This window comes from Alosa alosa, chromosome 1 (assembly GCF_017589495.1).
Source record: "Alosa alosa isolate M-15738 ecotype Scorff River chromosome 1, AALO_Geno_1.1, whole genome shotgun sequence".
NCBI classification, from domain to species: Eukaryota; Metazoa; Chordata; class Actinopteri; order Clupeiformes; family Clupeidae; genus Alosa; species Alosa alosa.
This window is the reverse complement of record NC_063189.1, coordinates 10,360,521-10,384,420: the sequence shown is the minus strand read 5'-3', so window position 1 is coordinate 10,384,420 and position 23,900 is coordinate 10,360,521. Positions and strand designations below refer to the sequence as shown.

At 40.1% G+C, this 23,900-nt stretch overlaps 2 protein-coding genes across 5 annotated transcripts in view; both read right to left on the bottom strand.

Annotated features, from left to right (window-relative positions):
- Positions 1-8,912, bottom strand: part of spidr (scaffold protein involved in DNA repair) — a 55,787-nt gene extending 46,875 nt beyond the window's left edge. For 2 of the 3 annotated variants that reach the window (XR_007194190.1, XM_048248935.1), the window contains exons 1-5: positions 8,737-8,912; positions 8,293-8,451; positions 8,093-8,147; positions 7,807-7,992; positions 5,650-5,816 (exon numbers count right to left, since the gene is read on the bottom strand). Coding sequence is in view for 2 of the 3 variants with exons in the window: in XM_048248935.1 (XP_048104892.1) it covers positions 5,650-5,816; positions 7,807-7,992; positions 8,093-8,147; positions 8,293-8,451; positions 8,737-8,748 (579 nt within the window). In the remaining variant the exon portion in view is untranslated. The remainder of the gene's footprint in view (positions 1-5,649; positions 5,817-7,806; positions 7,993-8,092; positions 8,148-8,292; positions 8,452-8,736) is intronic. The other variant, XM_048248941.1, reaches the window with a different exon arrangement.
- An 854-nt stretch (positions 8,913-9,766) lies between these two features.
- Positions 9,767-22,611, bottom strand: mapre2 (microtubule-associated protein, RP/EB family, member 2). Of its 2 annotated transcripts, none has more exons than XM_048258001.1 (7): positions 22,508-22,611; positions 17,770-17,897; positions 16,965-17,110; positions 13,639-13,855; positions 13,299-13,444; positions 12,548-12,703; positions 9,767-11,197 (listed from the first exon to the last, which is right to left on the bottom strand). In XM_048258001.1, exons 2-7 carry the CDS (start codon positions 17,888-17,890, stop codon positions 11,108-11,110), a joined length of 876 nt encoding a protein of 291 aa, XP_048113958.1. In that variant the 5' UTR covers positions 17,891-17,897; positions 22,508-22,611; the 3' UTR covers positions 9,767-11,107. The 2 variants fall into 2 exon arrangements, with proteins under 2 accessions (XP_048113958.1, XP_048113949.1); XM_048257992.1 differs by lacking the exon at positions 22,508-22,611 and adding an exon at positions 20,437-20,690.
- Between the last annotated feature and the right edge of the window lie 1,289 nt (positions 22,612-23,900).

The following is a 23,900-nucleotide window of genomic DNA, read 5'->3' as shown; positions in this document are numbered from 1 at the left end:
CTAGTGGGGGGGGGGGGGCATAGAAAAGTTTGAGAACCTGTGGCCTAAAACAATAAAACAATATTGGTGGTTGCATGTTTGCTCTGAAGTGAATGGGTCGCGATGGTCTGTCATTTTTAAAAAGTGGGTCCCCAGAAAAAAAGTTTGGGAAACACTGCTCTACACACTGCAGTAAAAAAATTATAAGCAAGAGAAGATCTCCTTTGAGCAAAAGGTAGAGATGGTAAAGATAACAGCAGCCATAAAAACTGACATACGAGGCAGATAATTGCAACGAGTGCTTGATGACAAAGATAAATCAAGTCAGGATGAGTCACAGCGGAAGTGACACAAGCTGCCTGGAAGGTAGAGGAGACAGAGTACCTGTGCATATACACAGTCACACACAATGGTGCTGCATCATCAACTAAACAACCAATGAACCAACACACCTGACTGTAGAACCAGTTCCCATGGAAAAAGCCACTGGCAGAACCTTCTAGTCGTGTGCAGGCAAGTTCCAACATTCCAATTGCTTGTCGGCCTACGCGCTCTTTTTATTTGAAATCAACTTGACCCTGCTAGGATGGCTTCCAGCAAACGTCACACTCCTCTAACTAGCTCTGTGGAACACTATGTTCCTGGCTCCAGTTCAAAAATGTGCTCGCCCTGCAAAGAGTGCAGAGGAACTGGAAGCACACACAGACTTAAACCTCTGTCAAATCCATCTCTGCCATCTCTGCCATGTTTTGGGCAGAAAAGTGGGTAGTAAACATGGGTTTACAATCTCGCTGGCACAGGCCGCTGCAGATGTGGTGGTAATAATCGCTCACCCTGGGTTTGCTCGCTGAGGCCAAGAACCAGAGGCAGTCATCTGGCCTTAATGCTATTAGTTTCCTATCACTGATGTTTTGTATCGGAGCACATTCCTTGTTACTAAGAGAAATACAAATGATGGATTTGTTTTGAATTTAATTTCTTTTCATGTTTCATCAGATATTTCAATGCTTTAGCCATTTCTGTCTCTGTATCTGGCAAGTAATCATTTACTCATAGGACAGAAAGACAAATACACAGAAAATCACATAAATCAGTGATACAATGACATATAATTCTACCACAAACAAATGTGGGTGCTAAAAACACAAGTGTCATATCGTTTTGGTTTAACAAAGATGGTCACACAGCAATGTTTTGTGACAGACCATTTTAAAAAGGGCATGTTCCTATTTTGAACGCCTGAAAGATTGGTCAGTGTAAACAGTGACAATATCCTTTTACAACAGATTCTTAGAAAGTGTTGCTGTGAGGATCGCTTGACACTGCTTCAAGGAAACTGTCTAATGGTGATTGGGTTGTGTGTGATGCCCGAGGGGGTATCTGATTACCAGAGAAGAGGTTTATACTGCCTTAGGATGGAGGCTCAAACGAGGAGCACTTCACATGAGCTGTTGGAGTTAAGTATAACCCACTCAGGATTACAAGACTAAAGTGCAGTAATCACCGCTAAGTCTTTGGTTGATATCTTCAGTTGCAAAAATAATCTGATTTTACTTTGCAAATAACAGTTTTATTAAAAGGGAAAACATTTCTTAAACTAGTAGTATAACCACAATTTGTATCCTGCTTCCATCCTTGGGTCATTCCATTCCAAATGACCTACAAATGCATCGGTCATGTCTAGTTCATATCGCAATTGCTCTTTCTCTCTCTCCATCGTGATGACATTGCCACAGCCAAGTGTTAACACATAGTGTTAGTCATGGAGTGATGTATGTCGTTGCTGTTGAGCAAAGTTTTTATGTCATACATAATTATATGCAATCACTTCGGCAGCAGTTTATCCTTTAAAATGTATACACTGGAGGCATCATTCATAGTGATACTCGTAACCACAAAAGTTTGTACCTACGCAGTTCAGCTATAGTACTTTTGTTTCCGTCCGTCATTTGGAAACCAGAAGGTTGCTGGTTCGGGCCAGCTCCTCCAGACTCAAACTGATCCCCAGTATGCTCCCAATGTGAAGGTTGGCACCTTGCATGCCAGCCTCAGCTCTCTAGCTCAGAGGAGCAGTAAAGTGCTATGTACTGGTAAATGGATTAAAATATCATTATTTAGACATTATGATATTTGACTATCCTAAGTCTGCACAAAGTGTTGTGGAAAACCTTTGTGCACTATGCTGTTTGTCTACAGTCATTGGAGCTATGCAGTGCCTCTAAACTCACATACATCAGCAGCTTGCTGTTTTTCATCTTTGCTTACTTCAGCAAGTTTCCCTGCAAGGATAGAGTACATGTTGGATCTTCTATTTGTTTTTTTTTTCAGCTTGAAACTCGAAAGGTGGCGCCAAAAACTTGATGCAATAACAAATCTTGCAGTATAGAAATCAGAGAGTAATAGCACACAGCTGAAACAGTTTCTGGCGAGTCTGTTTGCCTCGCCTCTCTGCAAGTAACGAGTCCTACGGAGGAAAGGCTTTCAGTCTGGCACGAGGTCTGCGGAGGTGAACGGCTCAGCACTCAGGGGCCTGCAGCTGCTCACTTCCCGCTTCAGTCAGCTGACAGCTTCCTCTTTCAAGTGTGCTGTTTTCTTCCATGCTGACAATTTCAATTTATCAAAAATATTTGTAAATGGGCAAAAAAAAAAAATGCCAAAACATAAAAACAATCATCATATTCTATACAAACCATTTCCTTAATTGATTCTTAGTTAGACTATAGTGGTATTTGGTGATCTGGAGATAATGTCATAATAGTCTATTTGGACTGTATCTACCAAAAAAGCCCTTTAAAATAAAACAAGGCCTGTAAAACCAGACCAATAAAGTAGATTATTGGAGATGTCCCTCTGGCTAATTAAATATGCCATTATCCTGCCTAATGATTTTGGAAACATCATCCATTGAAAAACACAGAAGAAATACACATGCAAAAAAAAATCATTCCTAAAACTGTATCCACTATAAAGCAAAGGGGAGCTCTTGATTCATAACTCAAGATAAAATGACAGCATTGTTGCAAAACTGAATGCAGAAAAAGCGTTATGTATCGAATATGTTGTTCTCATAATCGTTTTTTAAGTCATAATTTCAATTGATTAATTGCAGCCGTAATCATGCCATTCACTAATCAAAAGATGAAAGTCTTTGAGGCATGCAGTATTTCAGCCGAGGCTAGATCAGTCATGCCTGGTATAATGATATATGGCATCAGTATCATGTCAGATGTCACAAGCATGACAAAACATGCTTACGAGTACATTACTTCACACATAGAGATATTAGTTGACACTTGTACAAGAAAATTCAACGACCGAGAATAGAACAAGCAGCTGTGCACAAGAGACAAAACTTAGGGACTGGCAAAAAATCACACCTGCACGAATAGAACTATGCTGTAAACTCACAGAGTTTCTACTTCTAGCGAGTGCAGGAGGGTACGCACATGCTCTCAAAGGTTAACTGTGCTCTGCTGACTATTCAAACTGAAAAACACCTCTAATGAACACTAGCAGAAATTACTCCATGGCTAAAATATGATATCAAACTATAAACGGGCGTAGAACTGAAAATGTTAAGAGCTGTGAATAACCACCTCAGACTTGATCAAAAAATAAAATATATATTTTATTGTATCCACCCGAAACCAGCTCTGAGCATTCAGAAAGGCAGTACTTTCCCCAAAACTTTATCACACTCGGCCAATAATGTGGCATAGTGAACTATCTTTTCTGTGCTGGGTTTCCCCAGGAAATGATGGGTTCATATAGGAGACCTGAAGGCCTATGTCATCAACCATAACAGCTCACTAAGCATCTTGGACATGGTCAGTGGTAACCTATGACGTCAAATCAACAACAAAGGGAGACAATAACTTCATGAAGGCACTTGAGACTTCAAACGGTGGTATGGTAGTTAAATTTTTGGACACATTCCCCAAAAGCCTGGAGAAAAAGAGAAGGTGCCTCTGAAGCTGTTCAACGTTCTGACCCTGTCAGCAATTCTAAATAGGAAAGCGGACTTTCACATCCGCAAAAGCATGGACTGATGGGAAGACTGATGCGTCACACTGCAGACCACCACCATCACTCAGGGCACCCTTGTGACTGAAAAATGTCCACTTGATTTGGAAAACTACAATATGTCTGCATTGACATCCCAAGTTAGAACCCAGTGCTAGTCACAGGGCAAAGGTGAATTGGTAAAAGGGTTGAAGGTCTGCTCGCTCTAATGAATATGTTCTTGGGAGTAGAAACTACAATGTGTGTACAATCTTTCATCTTCTGGTTAACCACTTCATTTCACTCAGGAACAATTGTCCAAATATAAAGCACCAAACAGACTTTACTGGTAATATATTATGGCAGTTGTTTATCTTTGGCAATGTCCATTAGGGACAATTGCATTGTTCTGGCCAAACAACTTGATTAGGTCTTTGATCATGCACTGCAGGACCAAAGCTTGTTAATCGACAGGCTCTAAATGTAGTGATCAAAGGAATGACTACTGGATAGTAATGCCTATAACATAACAGTCAAACTTAGTTAAACTATCCAAAGTCAGACTATCTGTAAAATCTTGTTTTGAAGTTGAACCTATATCTTTACTGGATAAAATGTATTTGCTAAGATAACCTTCCATGCTTGGCTGGGTTTCTTAGAATTCTGTGATTCAAACCCCAAAACCTTCTTGATTACTGGATCACCAAAGTCACAACAATTGAAAACTTGACATCACATCACATTTTTAATCAGCATCTTGTTGGGAAATAAATAATTTCATGGTTTTGCCAGAACCTGATTCAGTAGTCCCTGAAATCTCCAGTCTGCCAACGGACAACATGAAACCAGATGGATGTCCATCATGTTTATTGTCCTTCATCGAGAAAAGCTTTGGTACTTTGACAAATAAACGTGGCACAATACACGCAGCATATGTTGAATTTTCTACATAATGGATACTGAGTACCCTGTGTGTCAAAAAGTAATTCCAGAAAATTACTTCAGCTACATGCAGCTCACAGTGTGCATCTGAACAGTGAACTTCATGCACGTCAAAGAGGTCTTACAAATACTACAATGAAAGCATGTACATCTTCCAGGCTTTGCCACTGTGACATTGAGGTCAAGATTCATATCACTATTCACTACAGGAGAGAGAAATCTCTTCAATAATTGCAATCAGGGGAGAGAAGTTGTTCACCTCTCAGGCATTTTTACAACAAGGGGTGAAGAGGGCAGCCAGCAAAAAGAAAAAAAGAGATGATCACACATGTCAGAAATCGGGCCAAAAATAATCTTCTGTGTATTAATGCTTAGATTAGTAACTGGTGAAGTTTTCTGCCACAGCTTTTTTTTTTTTTTTTAAACAGCTAACAAAAAAAATGTCAGTCAATAAGGAGTTAGGGAGTTTTCTAAACAGATATTTGGGTTACCTCCAAGCACTCCATTGAAATACCATTGTGATAGCCAAATAACTTTGGTATTAAAGTATTAAGACTCACAGCTAATAGACAGTTGAGTTTTTGGCCTCTCAACTGGTGCAGTCCTCTATAAAAGAAATATACTGCCACCTACTGTATACTGATAGCAACATACCATAAGAGTTCAGAAGTATGTGTGCATGACTGTTCAAGTAGAGAGGTCACAAACAGTACTCTGGAAACTGACCTTTTGTACCTCTTGGGGTTGTTTTCCCTCCCATTTGTCCTTCTCTGGTGAGACGCAATCTGAAATTGCTGCAGTTTTGTCAGGTTCCGTCTCCTTGTGGGTCCTGACTTCATCATCCTCATCATCATCACTCAAATCACTGTCGGACTCAATAGCAGGGACCTCATCTGTTAAAAGGGGTGGACATTTTTTAGCAACTTGTTCCATTTTGGTTATGTTTACAAAACCCATACAGGGTTCAACATAAGCAATCACCCACTGGCCCAGAGGAAGTAAAAGAGCATGTTAGGCAAGTTGGTTGGTCAGTCACAGGCCTATTTTGGGCTTGTGTCAGTTTTTCTGCCAGTCACCATCAAGAGTCGGTTCAGCTCACCTGTGATGCTCACCTGTGATGCAAGGGGCAGCCGTGGCCCACTGGTTAGCACTCTGGACTTGTAACCGGAGGGTTGCCGGTTCGAGCCCCGACCAGTGGGTCACGGCTGAAGTGCCCTTGAGCAAGGCACCTAACCCCTCACTGCTCCCCGAGCGCCGCTGTTGAAGCAGGCAGCTCACTGCGCCGGTATTAGTGTGTGCTTCACCTGACTGTGTGTTTACTGTATGCTGTGTGTGTTTCACTAATTCACGGATTGGGATAAATACAGAGACCAAATTTCCCTCACAGGATCAAAAGAGTATATATACTTATACTAACTGGTTGAAGCTGAGAGCTGCAGATTTGAGATGAAACGTTTTGAAATGTCATGCTGCCACAAGTGCCTATAATTGTGTGGCTACTTGGCAGGTGATGGGTAAATCTAACCAAAATTATGAATACTATTATGAATACTATTATTTGACCAGAACATTTCTGATGCATTATTGTTTTTTTAAAGACCAAAACCTTTGCTCTTTCTGTGCCTATCTTAAAGTTGCTCTAAGCAATGCCACACATTTTTTAGGCTAAAACATTTTATGTAATTTACTCCAAACACATCACCTAACCAACCGCTAGCTGTCTGTGTCCTGAATACACTTTTAAAAAAAACACGATCTCTGTGGACAGCCCAGGCTCCAAAAACGGCAACAAAAACAACCTGGGCCCATAAAAACATAACAAACTGTTCCAGCAAATCACAGACGAGATGCGCGTTTAGTAGTTTCAATTGCACAGGAGCAGCACAGGAGGGAGGGGGAGGAAGTAGCGAGCTAGCTCTCTGTTTTGTTTGAAAGTCAATAGAAGTGACGTTACCCAGCATCGCTTAGAGCACCTTTAAAGCAACACCAAAGAGTTTTTTGTACCTTAAAATAATGTTTCCAAAATCGTTTCAGTGGTTCATCAACTCGTAACAGGTTGAACGGCACTTCTGCATTTCGCCAGGCCCTCTATCGGCTATAACCAAGACTATGTAAGTTTGCCAGATCGGTAGCGGATCTGTAGTTGATGGAATGACACATAAGAAACTACAAATTTGACTTGCATCTGATGTCGCAATACATCGTACTTTCATAAAATCATGCAACATATTCTACCTTGTCTGTGGACATCATTATTTCCAAAGCCAGTGCTGGATAAACAAATAGTGTGTGCAACAGAGGAAAAGTTCTTTGGTGTTGCTTTAAAGTCTCAAAACTTAGTGTTAACTATTTGGGTGTTAATACTCCATGAAAGGGACTATCGAGCCCTGTGGTCGGCCATTTTGGCCCTGAAAGGAAATATATGTGTGCGTGCAGTTTGGAACTACTTCAAGAATCTCCAGAGTGCTGCTGTACATAGGTGATTGACTAGTATAATCATTCCATGTTGTTTTTTATGTTTTAATTATTACTTTTTAAACACTTTCAAACTATTGCCCTTTTATGCTTTTATATACCTTGTGTGTTTTATGTTTTCTTATTATTATTTTTTTGGTTCTTTACTTTTAAACTATTCTTTTACTATTGCCCTTCTATGCTTTTATTAGCTATTCCTATTTGCTTTTGTTTATGTAAAGCGCATTGAATGATCTCTGTGTATGAAATGTGCTATATAAATAAAGTTGACTTGACTTGACAATACATCCATACTACCATGCAAAGATACAGTACAAGGAGATTTCAGAATTCTGCAGATTTTTATGTCTATTCTCATGGTATCTTCGACAAAAAAACAGAGTAAAGGGTACAACCAACTATGCCTACCTGCTTCACGGTTTAATAGCTGCAGATAACTGCTGACATTGAGCTTGGGTTTCAGCCGAGATTGGCTTGGTTTTGGAGTTGCCACTCTCTTGGATGGAGGACTGCTTTCCTCACAGTCGGACAGTTCACTTTCACTTGAGCTCCAAGCGATGTGGACAGGCTCCTCCATCTCCACCCTGTACTTTTCTAACAGGGTGATAACAACAGCATCCAATAGCAAATCTGTTTTTCTTTTATTAAATAGAAGCAGTCAGAAACATTACCTATCACCAACTTAGTTAGTTACCTGTAGTGAGATACTGTCTCGCAGTTGCATGTTTTGGACACACTGACCTGGGTTTCTGTCACAATAATAGAAGCTGATGTTATACAGGTCAGTTTATGTGGAGTTGGGGAAGTATCTCCGGATCAGATTCCACAATAGGCTAGTAATTGCTGACAAGGATAAACATCTAATGTTATATAACGTTTATATTAGTGACTTACCTTCTGGGTTGGCGTGTCGAGGAAACCGTCTCCACATCGTTCCCACGACTTAAGTGATGAAGAGGTCGGATTTTTTGTTACAGCGGAGGTATTTCTGAGCGTGTCCTTTACATCCTCTGAGAACAGGACACATCTCAAGTCTCTTGAATTTCTTTTTCGCTGATGGAAGAGATCAGTAGTAAGTAAACGCTAACGTTATCTAATGTAACTTGCTTGTTATTTCCCCAACTCCACAATGTGAAATATGATCTTTATAATTTGTTATTGTGACAGCACTGTTAAATAAATTAGACTACATTTATCACATCAGTATCATGTGAAACCAAACACTATGTATAATGCAACGTTAACTAAAGCTAACGTTACAGAAATCAACAACGTAGCTAGCTAACTAACGTTAGCTATGTAACTAAGCTCATTGCATTGCACAATGCTTGAACTTACCCTCACTGACATAATGAAATTAACATAAATGTATTTCAGTAGTTCACTCTACGTGGTCATTTGAGAAGTTTGCTGACGATATACAGTACTTGTCATGACTATATGGAATGAATGGAAGGCAGGCTGGACCGCTGTACTGTAAGTTAGCAAATGTTTTTTTTTTGTTTAGCGCGCCTGGTTCTCTACTTCTTCTCCTCGGGACTACCCTCTCGAAAATTTGGCGCGCTATTGCCACCTCGCGCCCATAACAGGCAAGTGGCCACAGTCAATTAAGAACTTTGGGGTAGGCCTCTTTGGCCTGGGGATGGCAGGGATGAATTGAAAGTAAAAAAATTGGGTTTGAAAATTGAATTTCTCTAGTTAAGGAAAGAACATATTTTTATTGTAAACCCCTTTTACACTGATATTTTAATCAGTGTATGTGTTCCCTCAAACTCACAGTGTTAGCACCAGTAACCAAGTTTAGATGTCCCTGATGTGTAGCCTATGGTCAAATTTATGCTTGGAAACACTGATGAATCTTAGGAATGTATTAGCTACTTCGATGTAATTTATGTTGATCACAAAATGTAATCACTTTATTATAATCTTACTGTCAGACTGTTTTACATTAATAGCTGTGGTCCATGCAGAACATCTTTTTAGTGATTTATTTTTTGCTCAGCACACTCTTCATTATACAGCAATGTGTGGCGAGGAATGAACAAAGCAAGAGTAACAACTGATCAATATACTTCTTACGTCAGTCTCATGATGGTGCATTTCAATATAGCCTAGGTCTTTAGTAGGCTTCTCTCATATCTATATCAGTGTTGATCATCTATATCAGTGTTGATCAATATTTCACTTCTTACATTATTTTTTATATCTAGAACAGACTCCCTAGCAAAGTCCACTTGCTTATCAGAATTGCTCTTCAAACCAAAACCAGCAGGATACAATGTAAATGTAACAAACAAACATCTTTTCCAAGTTCAAATAAATACAATGTTAAATTAATTTAATAAAGGAATGCAATACAAATACAATATTGTCCTTGAAAGTGGAGGGTTTATTACAGCAAATCCATCCAAATCGACAGATCTCCAACAGCAGGGAAAACATACAAAAACACAGCTCACTTAACATTTTTTTTTTTTTTATTAAATATGTAAAAAGCAGGTCAAGTTATTCACAAATAAAATGCAAACATGCAACACATTTTGGGGAATGCATAATGAGTAGGCTATTGAGAAGAAAAACAAAACATTGTCTATAATTATTAACAATACATGTTTACATTCCTTTTCATTGTACACAATATATGACTAAAGCGGTGCGCTGCAGAGTTTAGTTGTCATGGAAATAAATGCAATATCATGAAAAAGTATACTATGCACTGGGATACTTTTATGCCATATATAACTTGGTGTTCCGACTGGTAATTTTCCTAAGACCTGTGGTTCAAAATTATATTAAAACATCTTTAATATACATGGTTTGTTTCAAAGAGCTGGACGGTGAGGGGTATGCTTTAGTGTTTTGAGTGGACACTGCAATGACACGCTTAACATGATTGAATGCGCATCAAGACAACAAATTGCAATGCTGCCCATTTAAGACATTACAATACATATATTTCATTTCAAATTGCAGCACCATGTTTGGTGCGAGTCTAGCTTTTCTTTGCTCATGAATGCACTGACTGCAGTATGACAAGGTATCTGCCGTGACTATCAGAAAATGGGTCATGCTCACAAACTGGCTTTATAAACCTAGCTTATGGACAAGGATATAGTCTCGGATCCAGGAGCGAGCAGAGTGTTCTAGAAGCATATTTCTAACAGAGAAGCAAAATTCAGAGCATTAGGGAGTTCCATAGGCCCATCTACAAGCCTTTCCGGACTATGCTTATTGCATTGTTTTTATGTCCTGATTACTACACTTGATATGTAAAAACATGGAAAAGACAAATTAAAAAATGCATGAAGAGGATACTGCCAACGGATAAAAGCTATCCATCCTTCACAAACACTGCCTCACAAAAGAAGTTAGGGCAACTTCCTGCTTCAGGCAAACAGTCCTTGATTTAAAAAAAGACAATCAGGATGGTCGGAGCATGTGGACCCTTCAGGACAGGAGGGACATGACACAGACAAGATGCAGCGTCTCAAACCAATGATAGTCACCAAAAGGGAAAAAAGAACAGTATGCTTCGACGGAGTGGATAAAAAAGGAGGGACAGGGGTGCTTCTGGGATGATTTATGTGCTCAATCCTCAGGACAACAACAAACAAAAGTGATGAAAAAATGAACCGAAAAAAACTGGGATTTTAAAAACAGTTCTCATGAAACAAAAGGGAGCGCTCCTTCAGAGAGCTCCTCTTAGCGCTCAGTACTCATCTTGCTCCTCCTCTGGCTCTTGAGCTAACTCCTCTCTGCCGTGGGCCTCTGCCTCCTCCGCGAGCTCGGCCGCCGCCTCCTGCAGGGAGAACATGAGGACAAACTCAACACGGGCCTGCATTCTTTTTATCTGGGATTTCACCCGGCCCCACATGCACACCAAGTTCAACTGCACCAAGTGTAATGGTAGACAGCACGTTTGCCAAGGGAGACATGTTGCGCAACAACACATTAATCAATGCAGAAAGTTCTACTAGCCAAACAAAATGCAATCATGATCTATTTACAAATAAAAGAAAACACCTATTAAAATACTGCAAGGTCTCAAGAGCATCTCAAATATAGTACATGCAATAAAACCTACTAGAAAGATAAATAACAGAATTTTCTGTGATACTAGCCCAAAACCTTACATTTAGAACTTCCAATTAAGTTAGTAGGCCAATTCATTGAAGTCATATCCAACTGGGATCTAGTTTACATATTAGGGGCTCTATCTTGGCGATCTAAAGTGCATTGTCACCTGCGAAAACGCTTAAATACATTTAGGGGTGTTTCCAGTCCACATCGGGGTGGTTTTGTTATCAATCGTCGGGCACTTGGTGCAAAAAGAGGGTTCTTATGTTTCATGGGTCTCATGGGTGTGTTTTGGGCGTAACATCCTTTAAACCAATGAAAATGACATCTGTCATTCCCTTTAACAGCAAACAGCGCAACTTCAAACAGCGCATCAGTATTTTGATAGTCAGCGGCGCATTTGAAGGAGTCTGCTTGCACACGAGACCGTATGGAACAGGTATTCCACTAAATCATGCTTTACTAAAACCTAGCAGAGTATAGCCTACACACATCTGCACTCGTCTATTATTTGAACTCATTGGCAAAGTGAAACTAACTTCACCGTGGTCTCATAGTCAACAAAACAGTTCTACACAGTTGATTACTTTCACTGTTGACTGACAAGGGGTTACCATTGAAAACCTAGCCTGAAAAAAGCAATACTTTCCCCAATAATGTTCGAATGACTTGAATAAAAATCTATTTATCCTGTAGAGAAGTTGTTTAGGACTGCTTGCTAAGGGCTGCTTACATCTCATGACAGTGCGTCTTCAGCTATGCTTTAGATATGGTAGCTTTTTACCTATGCTATAGACCAGGTTTTTCTTGGTCAGTGGCGTAATGATTTTTAGAGGGTGTAAGATAGCGATTTTTGGATCATGCGCCAGATCACACCTTCTGCCACACCCCTGGGCACAAGGCCTAATAAAAGTGAAGCGCATGGTGAAAAAATCAAGTGTAAGATAGGAATAAGCTTTGCGTCGGGATAAGAATAAACTTTGTGCCGCGTTTTTGATTGTCAAAATAGAGCCCAATATGTATCATCTACACCTGACCTTATCTGTGAAACAGAGACATAATTGGTACTTACTTCATCTGCTGAATACAGGACTTCCATAAGTCGCTCAATGAAAGGTGTGTTCTCTGGACCCTGGTCCTGGCAGAGGAGCTCTACCTCCCGCAGCTTCCCGAAATAGAAGTCCCTTTCCTTCTCAACGCCCTCCAGTGCCAGCTTCATTGTATTTAACTGCAAATCACAGAGCATGGGAACATATGGTTGAATGTTACTTCTTTAACATGGAGCCGAATCCTTCACCTACTTGGTCAACTCTTTCTTGACATGCCAAAACTGGTAGAGCTGGTTAGTTCCTACAGGGTTTTGTGATCTTGAGATTATACAACTTCACAACCAAGTATTTCCTGCAAATGCAGCTTACATTTCCTCTTATTATTATATTTGTAATTTTGAGCACAATGTTTGCTAATCCATGCAGCATATTCCACAATTCCACACTTCTGTCCACAAATATCACAGCAAACCCTTTGTCAAAGATCCTGGTCAAACTGGCAGGTCTCATTATTCAAAAGCAGTAATATGTTGGATATGTTCACAATTATCGCTTGCTGAGTATAGCACAAATATAAGGAAGGTTACAAACATTGTCAGTAATTTAGTCATCACCGTAGGGTTATACATGATCACAAGGCATACAAGTGTATGACAATGTAATACATATGCTATTTAGTATACCGTACATTAGTGCAAAAGGTTTGCATTTGAATAAGGTTGTATTAAGCTAAAGTTAGAGGTGCATTTAGTAGTAGCAGCAGGTACTGCAGACCTGGTCACTGAGCTGTGCCACCTGGGCCTCTAGTTCCTTCTCTCCCTTTGCGGGAGTTGCTGAGGTTGCAGGAGCTCTTTTAGCTGAGGATGGCCGAGATGTTGGTGTTGACGATTTGGGGGTTGAACTAGTTGACCTGGTAGCCCCTGGACACAAATGAATGACAAGTTAGTTATGGGGGTTACTTTAACACAACATGATTTAAGGACTAATGTGTCAGTAGAGTTGGTAAGAGGTATTAATGCTCCACTTAAGTGTTATGGACAGATGTGTGGACTTCATGTATGTAGACATCAATGCTTTACACCACATCAATGTGCAGATAGAACAGGAGTTTTACCTGCAGTGGGAGAGCTCGCTGCGTGGAGAGACTTCTTTGGCAGGTTGAAGATCTGCTCGCCAGGGTCGGGTGGGGGAAGAGCATCTTGCCCCTGTCTGGCCTCAACAGGATCATAATCCTTGCCATCATAGTTGGCATCAAAAAACTTCTTGAACCACTGGATGAAGTCGAGATTGTCCTGAAACCGTCCTTTCACAAGCTTCTCAACAGGAATGATCTTTGAGAAGAAAAGAAAAAAAAACTGTCTGACTGAACAACTCACCAACATAAATAACTTGCATGTATTCCCAGAATACATTACCCCGCTCTTCATAAACTTTGAATTTGAGGCCATTAGGGACTAGGGCTGTCACTTTTGTGAAAAAATCCTGTTCGATTCTTGAGACATAATTGTTCATTGAATCGATTGTAAAATCGATTTTTCATGTCTAAAGACGTTTTAATTTTCAACACCAAATATAGGACAATCCACTAACAACTAACAGGCATTAGGGACGAACGTAAAGGGGCTTGAAGACGACAATGGGTGAAGTTTAGTGCACAATGACAAACAGGAATGCAACATTCTCGAAAAACAATAAGCAGAGTGGACTGCCATAACATCAGTGAAAACATTACTGCAGGCTTCAACGTGGCTGCGTTTACAATTAGAAATGTCAAACAAATTTAACGACATTAGAACTGCGACTGCACAGTTTGCATACCGCTTTGTCCTTCTCCATAGTCTGATATACCCAAACCCTAAGTGCTTCCATATCGAACTCCTCAAGTTATTAGGGCCTATCACTTTCATTATCTCTCATGTCGCACAGGTTGATCGCGTTGTCCTCAATTTTTGGCAAAAACCAGCAGCACAGCAGCCGATTGAAAAAGCTGTTTTCGGTCGCGTAAAATTGGTGGGAATTTTCTTTTTAGCTTTCTAATGCTTACTGCACTTGAATTCTTTGTTATTTTTCTGCTTGTTCCTGAGTTTTGTTACATCTATCTTTTTCATTTGTTTAATCTGTTTTAAAATTAATAGTGTACATATTTGGTTAAAATCGATTCCCTATTTTAGTTTTGAAACTTGTGTTGGTTGGTCCAATCGATTGTGCAATCGATTTTCGAACGTAAAGTGACAGCCCTATTAGGGACCTCCTAGAGCACTATTCACTCAAATGCGAGGATTCAACATGGCAAAGTTGACACAAATCAAGATCAATTACTGTTACAACAGAGCTACAGTGAGACAGTGAGAGCTAAAGGTGAGAACACCGCGTGGAAAGATAAAAAAAAAGTAAAGTTATTACAAGTATATTTGCAGCATCATTTTCGCCTCAAAAATATATCCCCGTGTCAGTTCAATGCAGGGGCGGAGCTAATGGTTCACTATAGGGGGTGCGAAGATCTTTAGTGGGCCCCTATACTGTCGGTGTTTATCCCAAATTCATGTTTTTATTTAGTCCACTTCATATTGTGCTTATTAGAGGCTGAGGCATTTGGTTTATGTCCTGATGACCTAGCCTACCGTTTAGTCTGTGCATCGGGGCAGCTTAGGCCTGACGATGCGAACTGTAGTGATCAGGCGCGCCTGCAGGTGTAGGCCTACGGCCGTACGCACTGTGCGTACCAAAGTCAAAGTCAGCTTTATTGTCAATTTCTTCACATGTTCCAGACATACAAAGAGATCGAAATTACGTTTCTCACTATCCCACGGTGAAGACAAGACATATTTTACCAATTTTAAGTCCACAGACAAACATAACATTCAAGAAAACAAAAAAGTAAGTAAATAAGTAAATAAGAGGGCACATATAATAATGAAAAAATAAGAGCAGCAAAATTTTGTTGAAATTGTGCATAGACAGTCAATAAAAAAAAAAAAATAAAAAAAAACTAGCGAGTTTTAGCTGAGTACCATCAGGCAACTCAACGAGAGAGAATTTTCCCTGTGTGTGTTCACACAAAGTTAGCCTACCATAACTTCCCAACTGCTTCACAACTGTGCAGTATCCCATTAACTGCTCGACAATAGGCTATTTTCTTTCAAATTTGTAAACACGTTGTCAAAATCAACTTTAATGTACACACCTTTTGTTTGAGCAGGAGAGGGAATAATAGCCTAACAAACGCATGCAGCAATTACAGACGTTGTGGGCTAGGCTACTTGTTGCTTTCTTTTACTATGGTTGCCTGTTATCAACACACAATGTTAAGCTAATTCACTAACTCAAGACTTCAAAACTATCGTGGATATAAAACGTTTTTTGGAAACAATGAAAGGGTGGAGGTAGCAAAGGATGGAGGCAGCAAAACTAGAGGAGTTATTTCAGATGAACAAGGTATGCAAAATGTTTGTCAAAACGTTAGCATTACATCTGGATTATACTGAATAATGTTTACTGATGTTAAAGCACGAACGCTGTTTAAAGCCATACACAATGGTAAACTAGAACAAAACTAAAGGTAACTTTACCCTTTATAGGGCCGTATAAAGTTGTCCAAATGAATAGGTCGTTATTAGGCGTTGTTGTTGTATATTGCATATGGATTTTGTACTACAGTAGGCTACTTTTTAGGTGACCAATGCCTGAACAAAAACCGGAAACGGACAAATATTATTAAGCCTTTCAATGTTTTGTTGCGCGCGGAGGGGTAGATGGTGCGCTTACCATTCATTCCTGCTGGCGCGCCTGATAGTGACTGCTGTTGTCGCGGCAAGTGCACAGTGTAGGCACAGTGTAGACTAGACCTACATGCTATGTCGCTGTAGGCTATTTTCTGTAGGCTAATAAATGCATAAGTCTCTGGTCTCTTCACCTGCTTCTTTGGCCAACTCTTTTTTCGGAGGTTTTCTCCACAGCTGTTCTATTCTACCTCTGACCGGCTAATCAGCCTTCTCATTGCTTTTGCTGGATGGTTGGTCTGGAGCAAGATGGTTAGGGTTAGAATGTCAGATCCAATCAGCCCCCACCCCATTAATAATAATTTAATAATTTCTCCAAGGACCAACAAAAATCTTGTAGGTGACCTATTTTGATATGAAAAAGGTGAGTCTCACCTAAGGTGAGGAGTTTGCCTCCTTGTTCAAAGACCTTGACTAATTGTTTCTTAAATTCACAAACTTTAAAAAAAAACACCTCCACATTTCATCTGTTATGAAACTCTTCCAAGGCATTCAGCTTAATGCTGCCAACCCCATCATTTTCATTTTCACTTCTTCAGGGTGATTCTGATCACAGTCAGAGCTCTTCACTTCACTTCATGCTCATCTGCTAAGTTAATTTAAGCAGATGCTGAGACAGACTGGCACGGAGCTGAAAAATATATGGCCTTCATTCACTCACCTTGTCCACATTCATCCTTTTGAAAGAGGCCTGCAGCAGCTTGAAGTTGTGAATGTACTCATGCTCCAACTTAGCTTGGAACTTGACCTTCTTAAGACTGATGCAGCCGGGAAACAGCAGATCCATAAACTGGCAGTAGGCTGCCCCTACAAAGACAAAGCAAAAACTACTGAATGTGTGCGTGGGGTGGGGGGTGGGGTACAGATGAGCTTTCCATATAGTTGCATGCCATTAGGCCTCACAAAGATAGAGCCCTATATTTTATTGAACTCAGAATGCCCTCCATTAGGCCAACTGTTACCACATGCCCTGTTATGAAACGCTATATAAACCAATAATCAAAACATCTTTCAGAAACAAACACAGTACACACACACAATACAATGCCCAGCATGATGTAAATCTTCAAACTGTTCAGTTACCCTATACTCCTTGAGGACAGTAGTACAGCATGAGCCTCATTTTTTTTAATGTTCCAGATTAAATTGATCCAAGGTTATGAAATAGGCCTATATAATATGAACCGATGACAGGGTACTATCACAGTTAAACAATTCACTCTCTCTGAGATAAAATGTAACTGGTTCTAACAATAAAAAAAACAGCATAATGCCACAATAAAAATTAAGTGCTATTCATAGTTAACAAATGTGGATCAATCTTAGACGTGTAGCATCCTTGTTATCTCATTCTCATTCCATTAATCTCTAATTAGGGCAGCAGGCCAACCATCTTCCTCCATCACTTTGGGATTGGGAAGGACAGGTTTAAGTGGTCATGTTTTAGAGGTCATGTCTGAACTTACCTGAGGACAGCTGCTCAACTTTAGAATAGTTTAGAGACAGAAGATCGTTAACCCAGGCAGTGATGTCATGCCTGCTCATCGTCTCCTGGGTTATTGAGGTAGAATACACATTGACCGCCATCCCCCAACTGTGAACATAACATAAAAAAACACAACCATTAGTCTTCCACTCTTCCTCTTCTACAATATACTGAGCCTCTCTACAGTGGTTTCAGTAGTGAAGGTTGTTGTGGTTGTTCGGTGCTTGTAACACTGATAAATTCCATGTGACACATCAGGATATAGTCACTTTGACATTGAGACAAAAGACAATGGTACATCAAAATCACATGAAAACAAATGTATAATTAATGTGGAAAATAGGCCTAGATGTGAGGGTAACTTTAATTTTATTTCTCTTGCATGAAAATCACTGCCCAGTGTAACCATCTGTCCTCAATGTGGATACGGTGTAAAAATAGACGCCACCTACTTCTTACTATAGGCCTACTCTTTTTTACAAAAAAGTGTTTCAGGGTAGGAAAGCCCCATTCAGAGGGTAAACTGCATCCACAGTACTGTATGAGTTTCAAAGGAAATACCACTCAATTTCCACTTCAGGAAATTATGTACATGCCAGTTCATGGACGGGATTTTGGTACAAATCACTTAGGCTAGGGGCGTATATTAAAGTTCTTCGTTTCTGCTTAATTAGAGGTCATATTCGTAGTGGAGTGGTTCTTATCCTTTTTTTGAGTCACGACCCAACTCGGGATGGTGTTTGCGACCTTCCCCACCTAACCTCCACTTGCATACACCCTGAACAGACAGAAAAATAAATTCCAATTCAGCCTTACTGATGTGCTCTTAGATTTAGATTAGATTGGAGTCTTGAGTTGTCATAATGTGGCTGTGAATGCATCACAGGGGTTACGAACATGAAGGACAGTGTTATCATGACAGGTTTATACATAAACAACAATGCACAGCAAATGGAACAACAAAGCCACAGAGGACTACATAATCATTACATAAAGTTCTTACTCTACAATTTAACAATTGCCAATTTACTGCCACTTTTAGGCTAGCTAAGGCCATACTGCCAACGCAATGACTCTGGTGTGAATAACAACACTGTTTGTATACATGTGTGAGGAAATAGTAAAGGAAATTAAACAAAACAGCCCAAAAGTGATGGTATCTAATGTATAAATAAATAATGTTATTTGTTTAACACAATCTTGCAACCCCTATGATGGTCCTGACCACCAGGTTATGAACCTCTGACTACTGTGGCTGCCTTTGGCATGTTTAAGATAGACAATGCATGGACATTAAGTCCATTATAACTAGGTCAAATTCAACACTAGTAGGCCTATGTCCTGTCACTGTGTGAATCCCTACGGTATAAACTTTCTGAGAACATATCAGATGAGTGTCTGGTATCTGGAGAGACATATGCCATTAACTTCACAATCTGGGGGTCCCTCTGACACACACGGTTTCCTTAGTGCCCTCTTGTCTGATGGGCCTTATTTCCTCCTCAGGACGAGGTCACGACAGTGGACAGGCCCCAGGTTAATTCAAGGAATGTACACAAATAAACCAGTTGTTAATCAGCTGGGAGAGATGGCAGAGAGAGACAGGACATATTTCTATTGTCAGGGAGTCTCTACCAATAACATGGCTTAAGAAAGATTCTTAAAACTCCCTCAAACTATAGGAGACAAATACGGTATATCTCCCAATTTCCCGACGCCAAAAATATATTCGATTAGCTAATGTCAGAATCTCTAGAAAATATCAGTCTATGTACAATGCTACTTTGAAGGCGAGGATGACAGAATGAAATTGGGTTACCAATTAATTACCTTGCCCTGAGAAAAGACACATTCATCTCAATCGCGAATACTGGGTGTCAAACATACAACTATTACAATAACGTTAACGATAATAGTTCAGGATTCAGAAAACCCGGGATTGCCATTTTCGTGTCAACAAAAGCGGATGTTCCATATCTCCAACAGGCAGCTGTAGACCATGACAATTTGTTAACGGTAACATTAACATTATCTGTAGCAAACAAACTGGGTGTGTATGTTCAGTAAAAAAAAATATCCATGAATATGTACAACTCAAGTAGATTTTCATCAGACCCATCAGTTCTACTCTGTCTGACAGACAAGGTTTCACTGCGTAGGCTAATACCCCTTGATCTTATTTGTGATTGCTAATGGATGTTAGCCAGTAGCTAACGCTATCTGATGTCTGCTCTGTCAGAGAAAACGACGAACATTCTTACCCGCTAAGTTAGCCTAATGCCTTTGGTCGCAGGATAACCAGCTGGTTACTGTTTACAAAGACAATCATATACCACTGATTAACCCGTTACCTTACCAATTCACTGAAAGATAACGGAATTTTACAATTTGCAAGCCACATCAGGTTAACACAGAACTAAGATCAACAAAGCATTTAATTTCAGTCTCCCTGCAGCAGTGAACTAACGTTGCCATAATGAAGACTGTCACATGCTGAAAGAGACAGAATGTCTGGGCTAGTTTGCTTTTCAACATTAGATAAACGTAGACTGCGTTAGTATCATCCCCTCTGCAGACCTAGCTAGCTGTGTAATGTTAGCCAAGTTACCCGAATAGCCACGCAAAACGAGGCATTGCACTAGTTTACCTGTAGGCGCGCTCTCCTCGAACAGTATTTTTTCTGTAAGGAATGATGTGGGTTCCGTTGTCCGGAATGATGTCGTTATTATTTTCTCCATTTGGGGACAGTGCTTGGGTGGGACCTGGCATTAGGTCACTAAAATATTGAACAGTTTTCTGTTCGCGGTGGAGAAGGAATAGACGGTGTGTATAACTCCAACTGCCGCACCTCAGCTCGCCCCGATTATTCTCAGCAAATCTCTGGCTCTACAGCGACGTCACTGAAAAGCTGTCTGAAACAGCAGGGTCATGTGACCATGGGAGGGTTCCACCACAGGGACCATCCAATTTTCCCTTATGGCAACATATAAGGTATTATTGCCCCCCTCGAATTGACACGTCAAAACATACAAAGGGGTTACCGAGCCTCTTGAACAGACAGCAGCAGGGTGCTTCATAAACCGGTGCAATATTGAGCCCATAATCTATAGCATGTATTATAATACAGTTGCAAACTAATGTAGATATACAAGTCGTACAAGTATTGCTCAGGGACCCCTTCGTGGACTATCCTCTCCAATTTGAATGTCTAGCTAGCCAGTCTTCCAGAAATAGCCTACTGAAATTCATTTTGCAAAATAAATGCATTTGAATGCATAATGCAAGTCCATTTTGACTGGCTGACTTGTTCAATTTACCACTAAGATGTTTAAACGTTCTTAACCTCTGCTTGGAGTCCTTAAAAATAAGCTATAGTAAAATCAAACCATATGTTACTTAATCAGTAACGTTATAACTACTTCCACCCAGAGTTCAATATAACAATGTCACTGTAATGTATTATGACATGTAGCTTTCTACATAGTGGCCTACGTGTTAAAGTTTTGACCAAAAAAATAGCAGTTATCACTCACTCACTACCATGCTATAACAGTTTTAACCATTTACAACATGCTTTAAAAGTCTATTCTCAGCTGTTATAATGCTTTTATATAGCCTACATGATGCATTTCAGAAATGAGATGAGTGACAATAATATGTAATTATGGTGATGACGACAAAACAATTGTCACAACTCTCACTCTGAATACCTTATTGTGTCAAGGCTATAAGATTTGCTTTGAAGCCAGGACCGCGACACCGCTTCCAGACACACCCCACGGAGGATGAATGCCGTTGATAGGCCTTTTGTCCAGTGTCAGTGATATAATTAAAACTTAATTGCTCATAAGACCACTTTATTGTCTTCACGTTTGATTGATGTCAAAGACTATGTTTCCGCAAAGGCTTCGATATGTGCACGAATTAAGCCGCTGAAAAAATAATTTTACAACTGGCAAATGGGGCAGATTTGACTCTTTAACAAATGCCATTTAATGTCATTACGTCCTTCATTCTTGGCAGCCCTTCCCTCTGTTTGATTATGAGCAACATCAAGTATCATGTTAGTATAATAACACGGCCACAATGCATAACGGAAAAAAGGATCATCCTTCCCTGAGTATTTTTTTTTTCTGCAAGGATTACTATGCACTATGTGTGCCAATAGGCTAATTCCAAACATAAGGTTACACTCAACATGAACGTGAGGCATTCCATTGAATGCATGCTTTTCATTGGCATTAGATCTGCAGTGAACTTTGAGCCGACCCAGTAACCTAAATCTCCGTCGAATAAATGTACAAATGGATAGAGCTTATTAGCTAGAGCTACTCATGTTAGCTGCCTCTAGAATTGGTAAACTTCTATTTATATCACTGCAATGAAGGACAGACAGCATAGAGTAGTGTTGTAATATTTTAATTAACGTTAAGCTCCGGCGTTTAGCCAAAACAACAAAGTTGACATTTACTGACGTTAGAATTACCCAGGCTAACTGGTTTGCTAATCAGAGCAAACAAGTCGAGTTGACAAACAGCTGGTTATGGTTGCTAGCTAAGCTAGCAAGCTAGTAATAGCTCAACTGTCACAACAAAGTGACTGATATTGCAAGCTACGAAACAAATCTGCTGAACTAAAACACGATGACGTTTACGAAATAGATCTATCAAACATAGTACATTCTTACACACACGGTGTTGTGAAAGCCTGCAACTCACCGTTGAACTCTGACTCTGCATCCAGATGATCTCTGCCAATTTGTTCGGTTAGTCACCCCACCCTCTTTCTGCTCATTGTAGGAGCTGGTGACGGCTAAAAACACACGTTTCTTATTTGACAAGTAGTCAACATTGTGTAAGCCAATTGGTCCATATGCACCGTATGTTTTATCCCGCCAATTAGAGATGAGAGCGCTTTTCAACAAATTCCAGCGGTTCTGATCCTTTCACTCGCATTCTAATTCATTGACAAGAGACCAATATAACGTTAGCCTAGGCCTACTACATTATGCAGCTATAAGGTTTTTTCGATGGCTGTTGGATGATGGATCTATTTATTTACGGTTTTGATATTGATATTCTCTTTATTCTACTGATTCTTATGCATTCATGCTTCAGCCCTCTACTGTTAACGTAACCGCAGTGCCTAACCATACAGATGATATGAATCTTGACTTTTTACACTTAGCCTACTTTGTATTATGTGCAGTTTGAAGGCACGTGGTATATAAGTCAGTCAGTGTTTTGATTTTTACAGCACAGCCCACATAACAAATTTTATCTGGCCCACCTCGGCCACTACCTCAGAGTTGGCCCACTTCTGGCTTGGCCCCCGGCCCAAAAATGGCCCAGTCACTGATAACTGACACAAAAAAATGGTTCTGGCCGAGGTGTGGCCCACACACAGTAAAATTACTCTTATTTTGTTTCTCTTGGCCCAGGTGTGGCCCACACACAGTAAGTATAACTAGTTTCTCGTGGCCCACACAGTAAAATTACTTATTGTTTCTCTGTGTTAGCTAAGCGTCGGCAGGGAGGGCAGATATCTCGATGGCGAAGCTGTTGGATGTTTTAGCCAGCTATCTGCATATCTTTATCGATTACTATCCAGCATATCTTTACTAGCCTTAGGCCTATGCTATACTATGCCATTTGAGACTTTGGTAATTAAACTTCAATTTAAATAGGCCTAAGACCTAGGCTTAGCCTTCTTTTATGTCGTTGTTTCTTCCCCAGGCATGGTCATTCATCACATCAAGCCTCCCTTATTGCCTTGACCTAAGCTGCAAACGTGATTTGACACGGATCAGAGGTGGGTGCTGCAAAGACGATGCAAACAGCATTTGTCTTTCAGGATACTCATGTAAAACTAAATGCTTTGGCTACATTTCATAGGTTATTTCTGAATAAATCAACTACAGGCATCAAAGAAAGTTCAACAGACTTAATTAATTTCAGTTGCCTACGTGCACAGGCTACCATGATATCAGGTGGCAAGTAGCCTGATAGGCCTATCTCTTACCGAAATGGCATCTCAAAGATGCATGGTTGTTAAAAAGGGAATTAGACCATATGCCACTTATTGACTGAACATTTTGATTCTTTTTTGTCA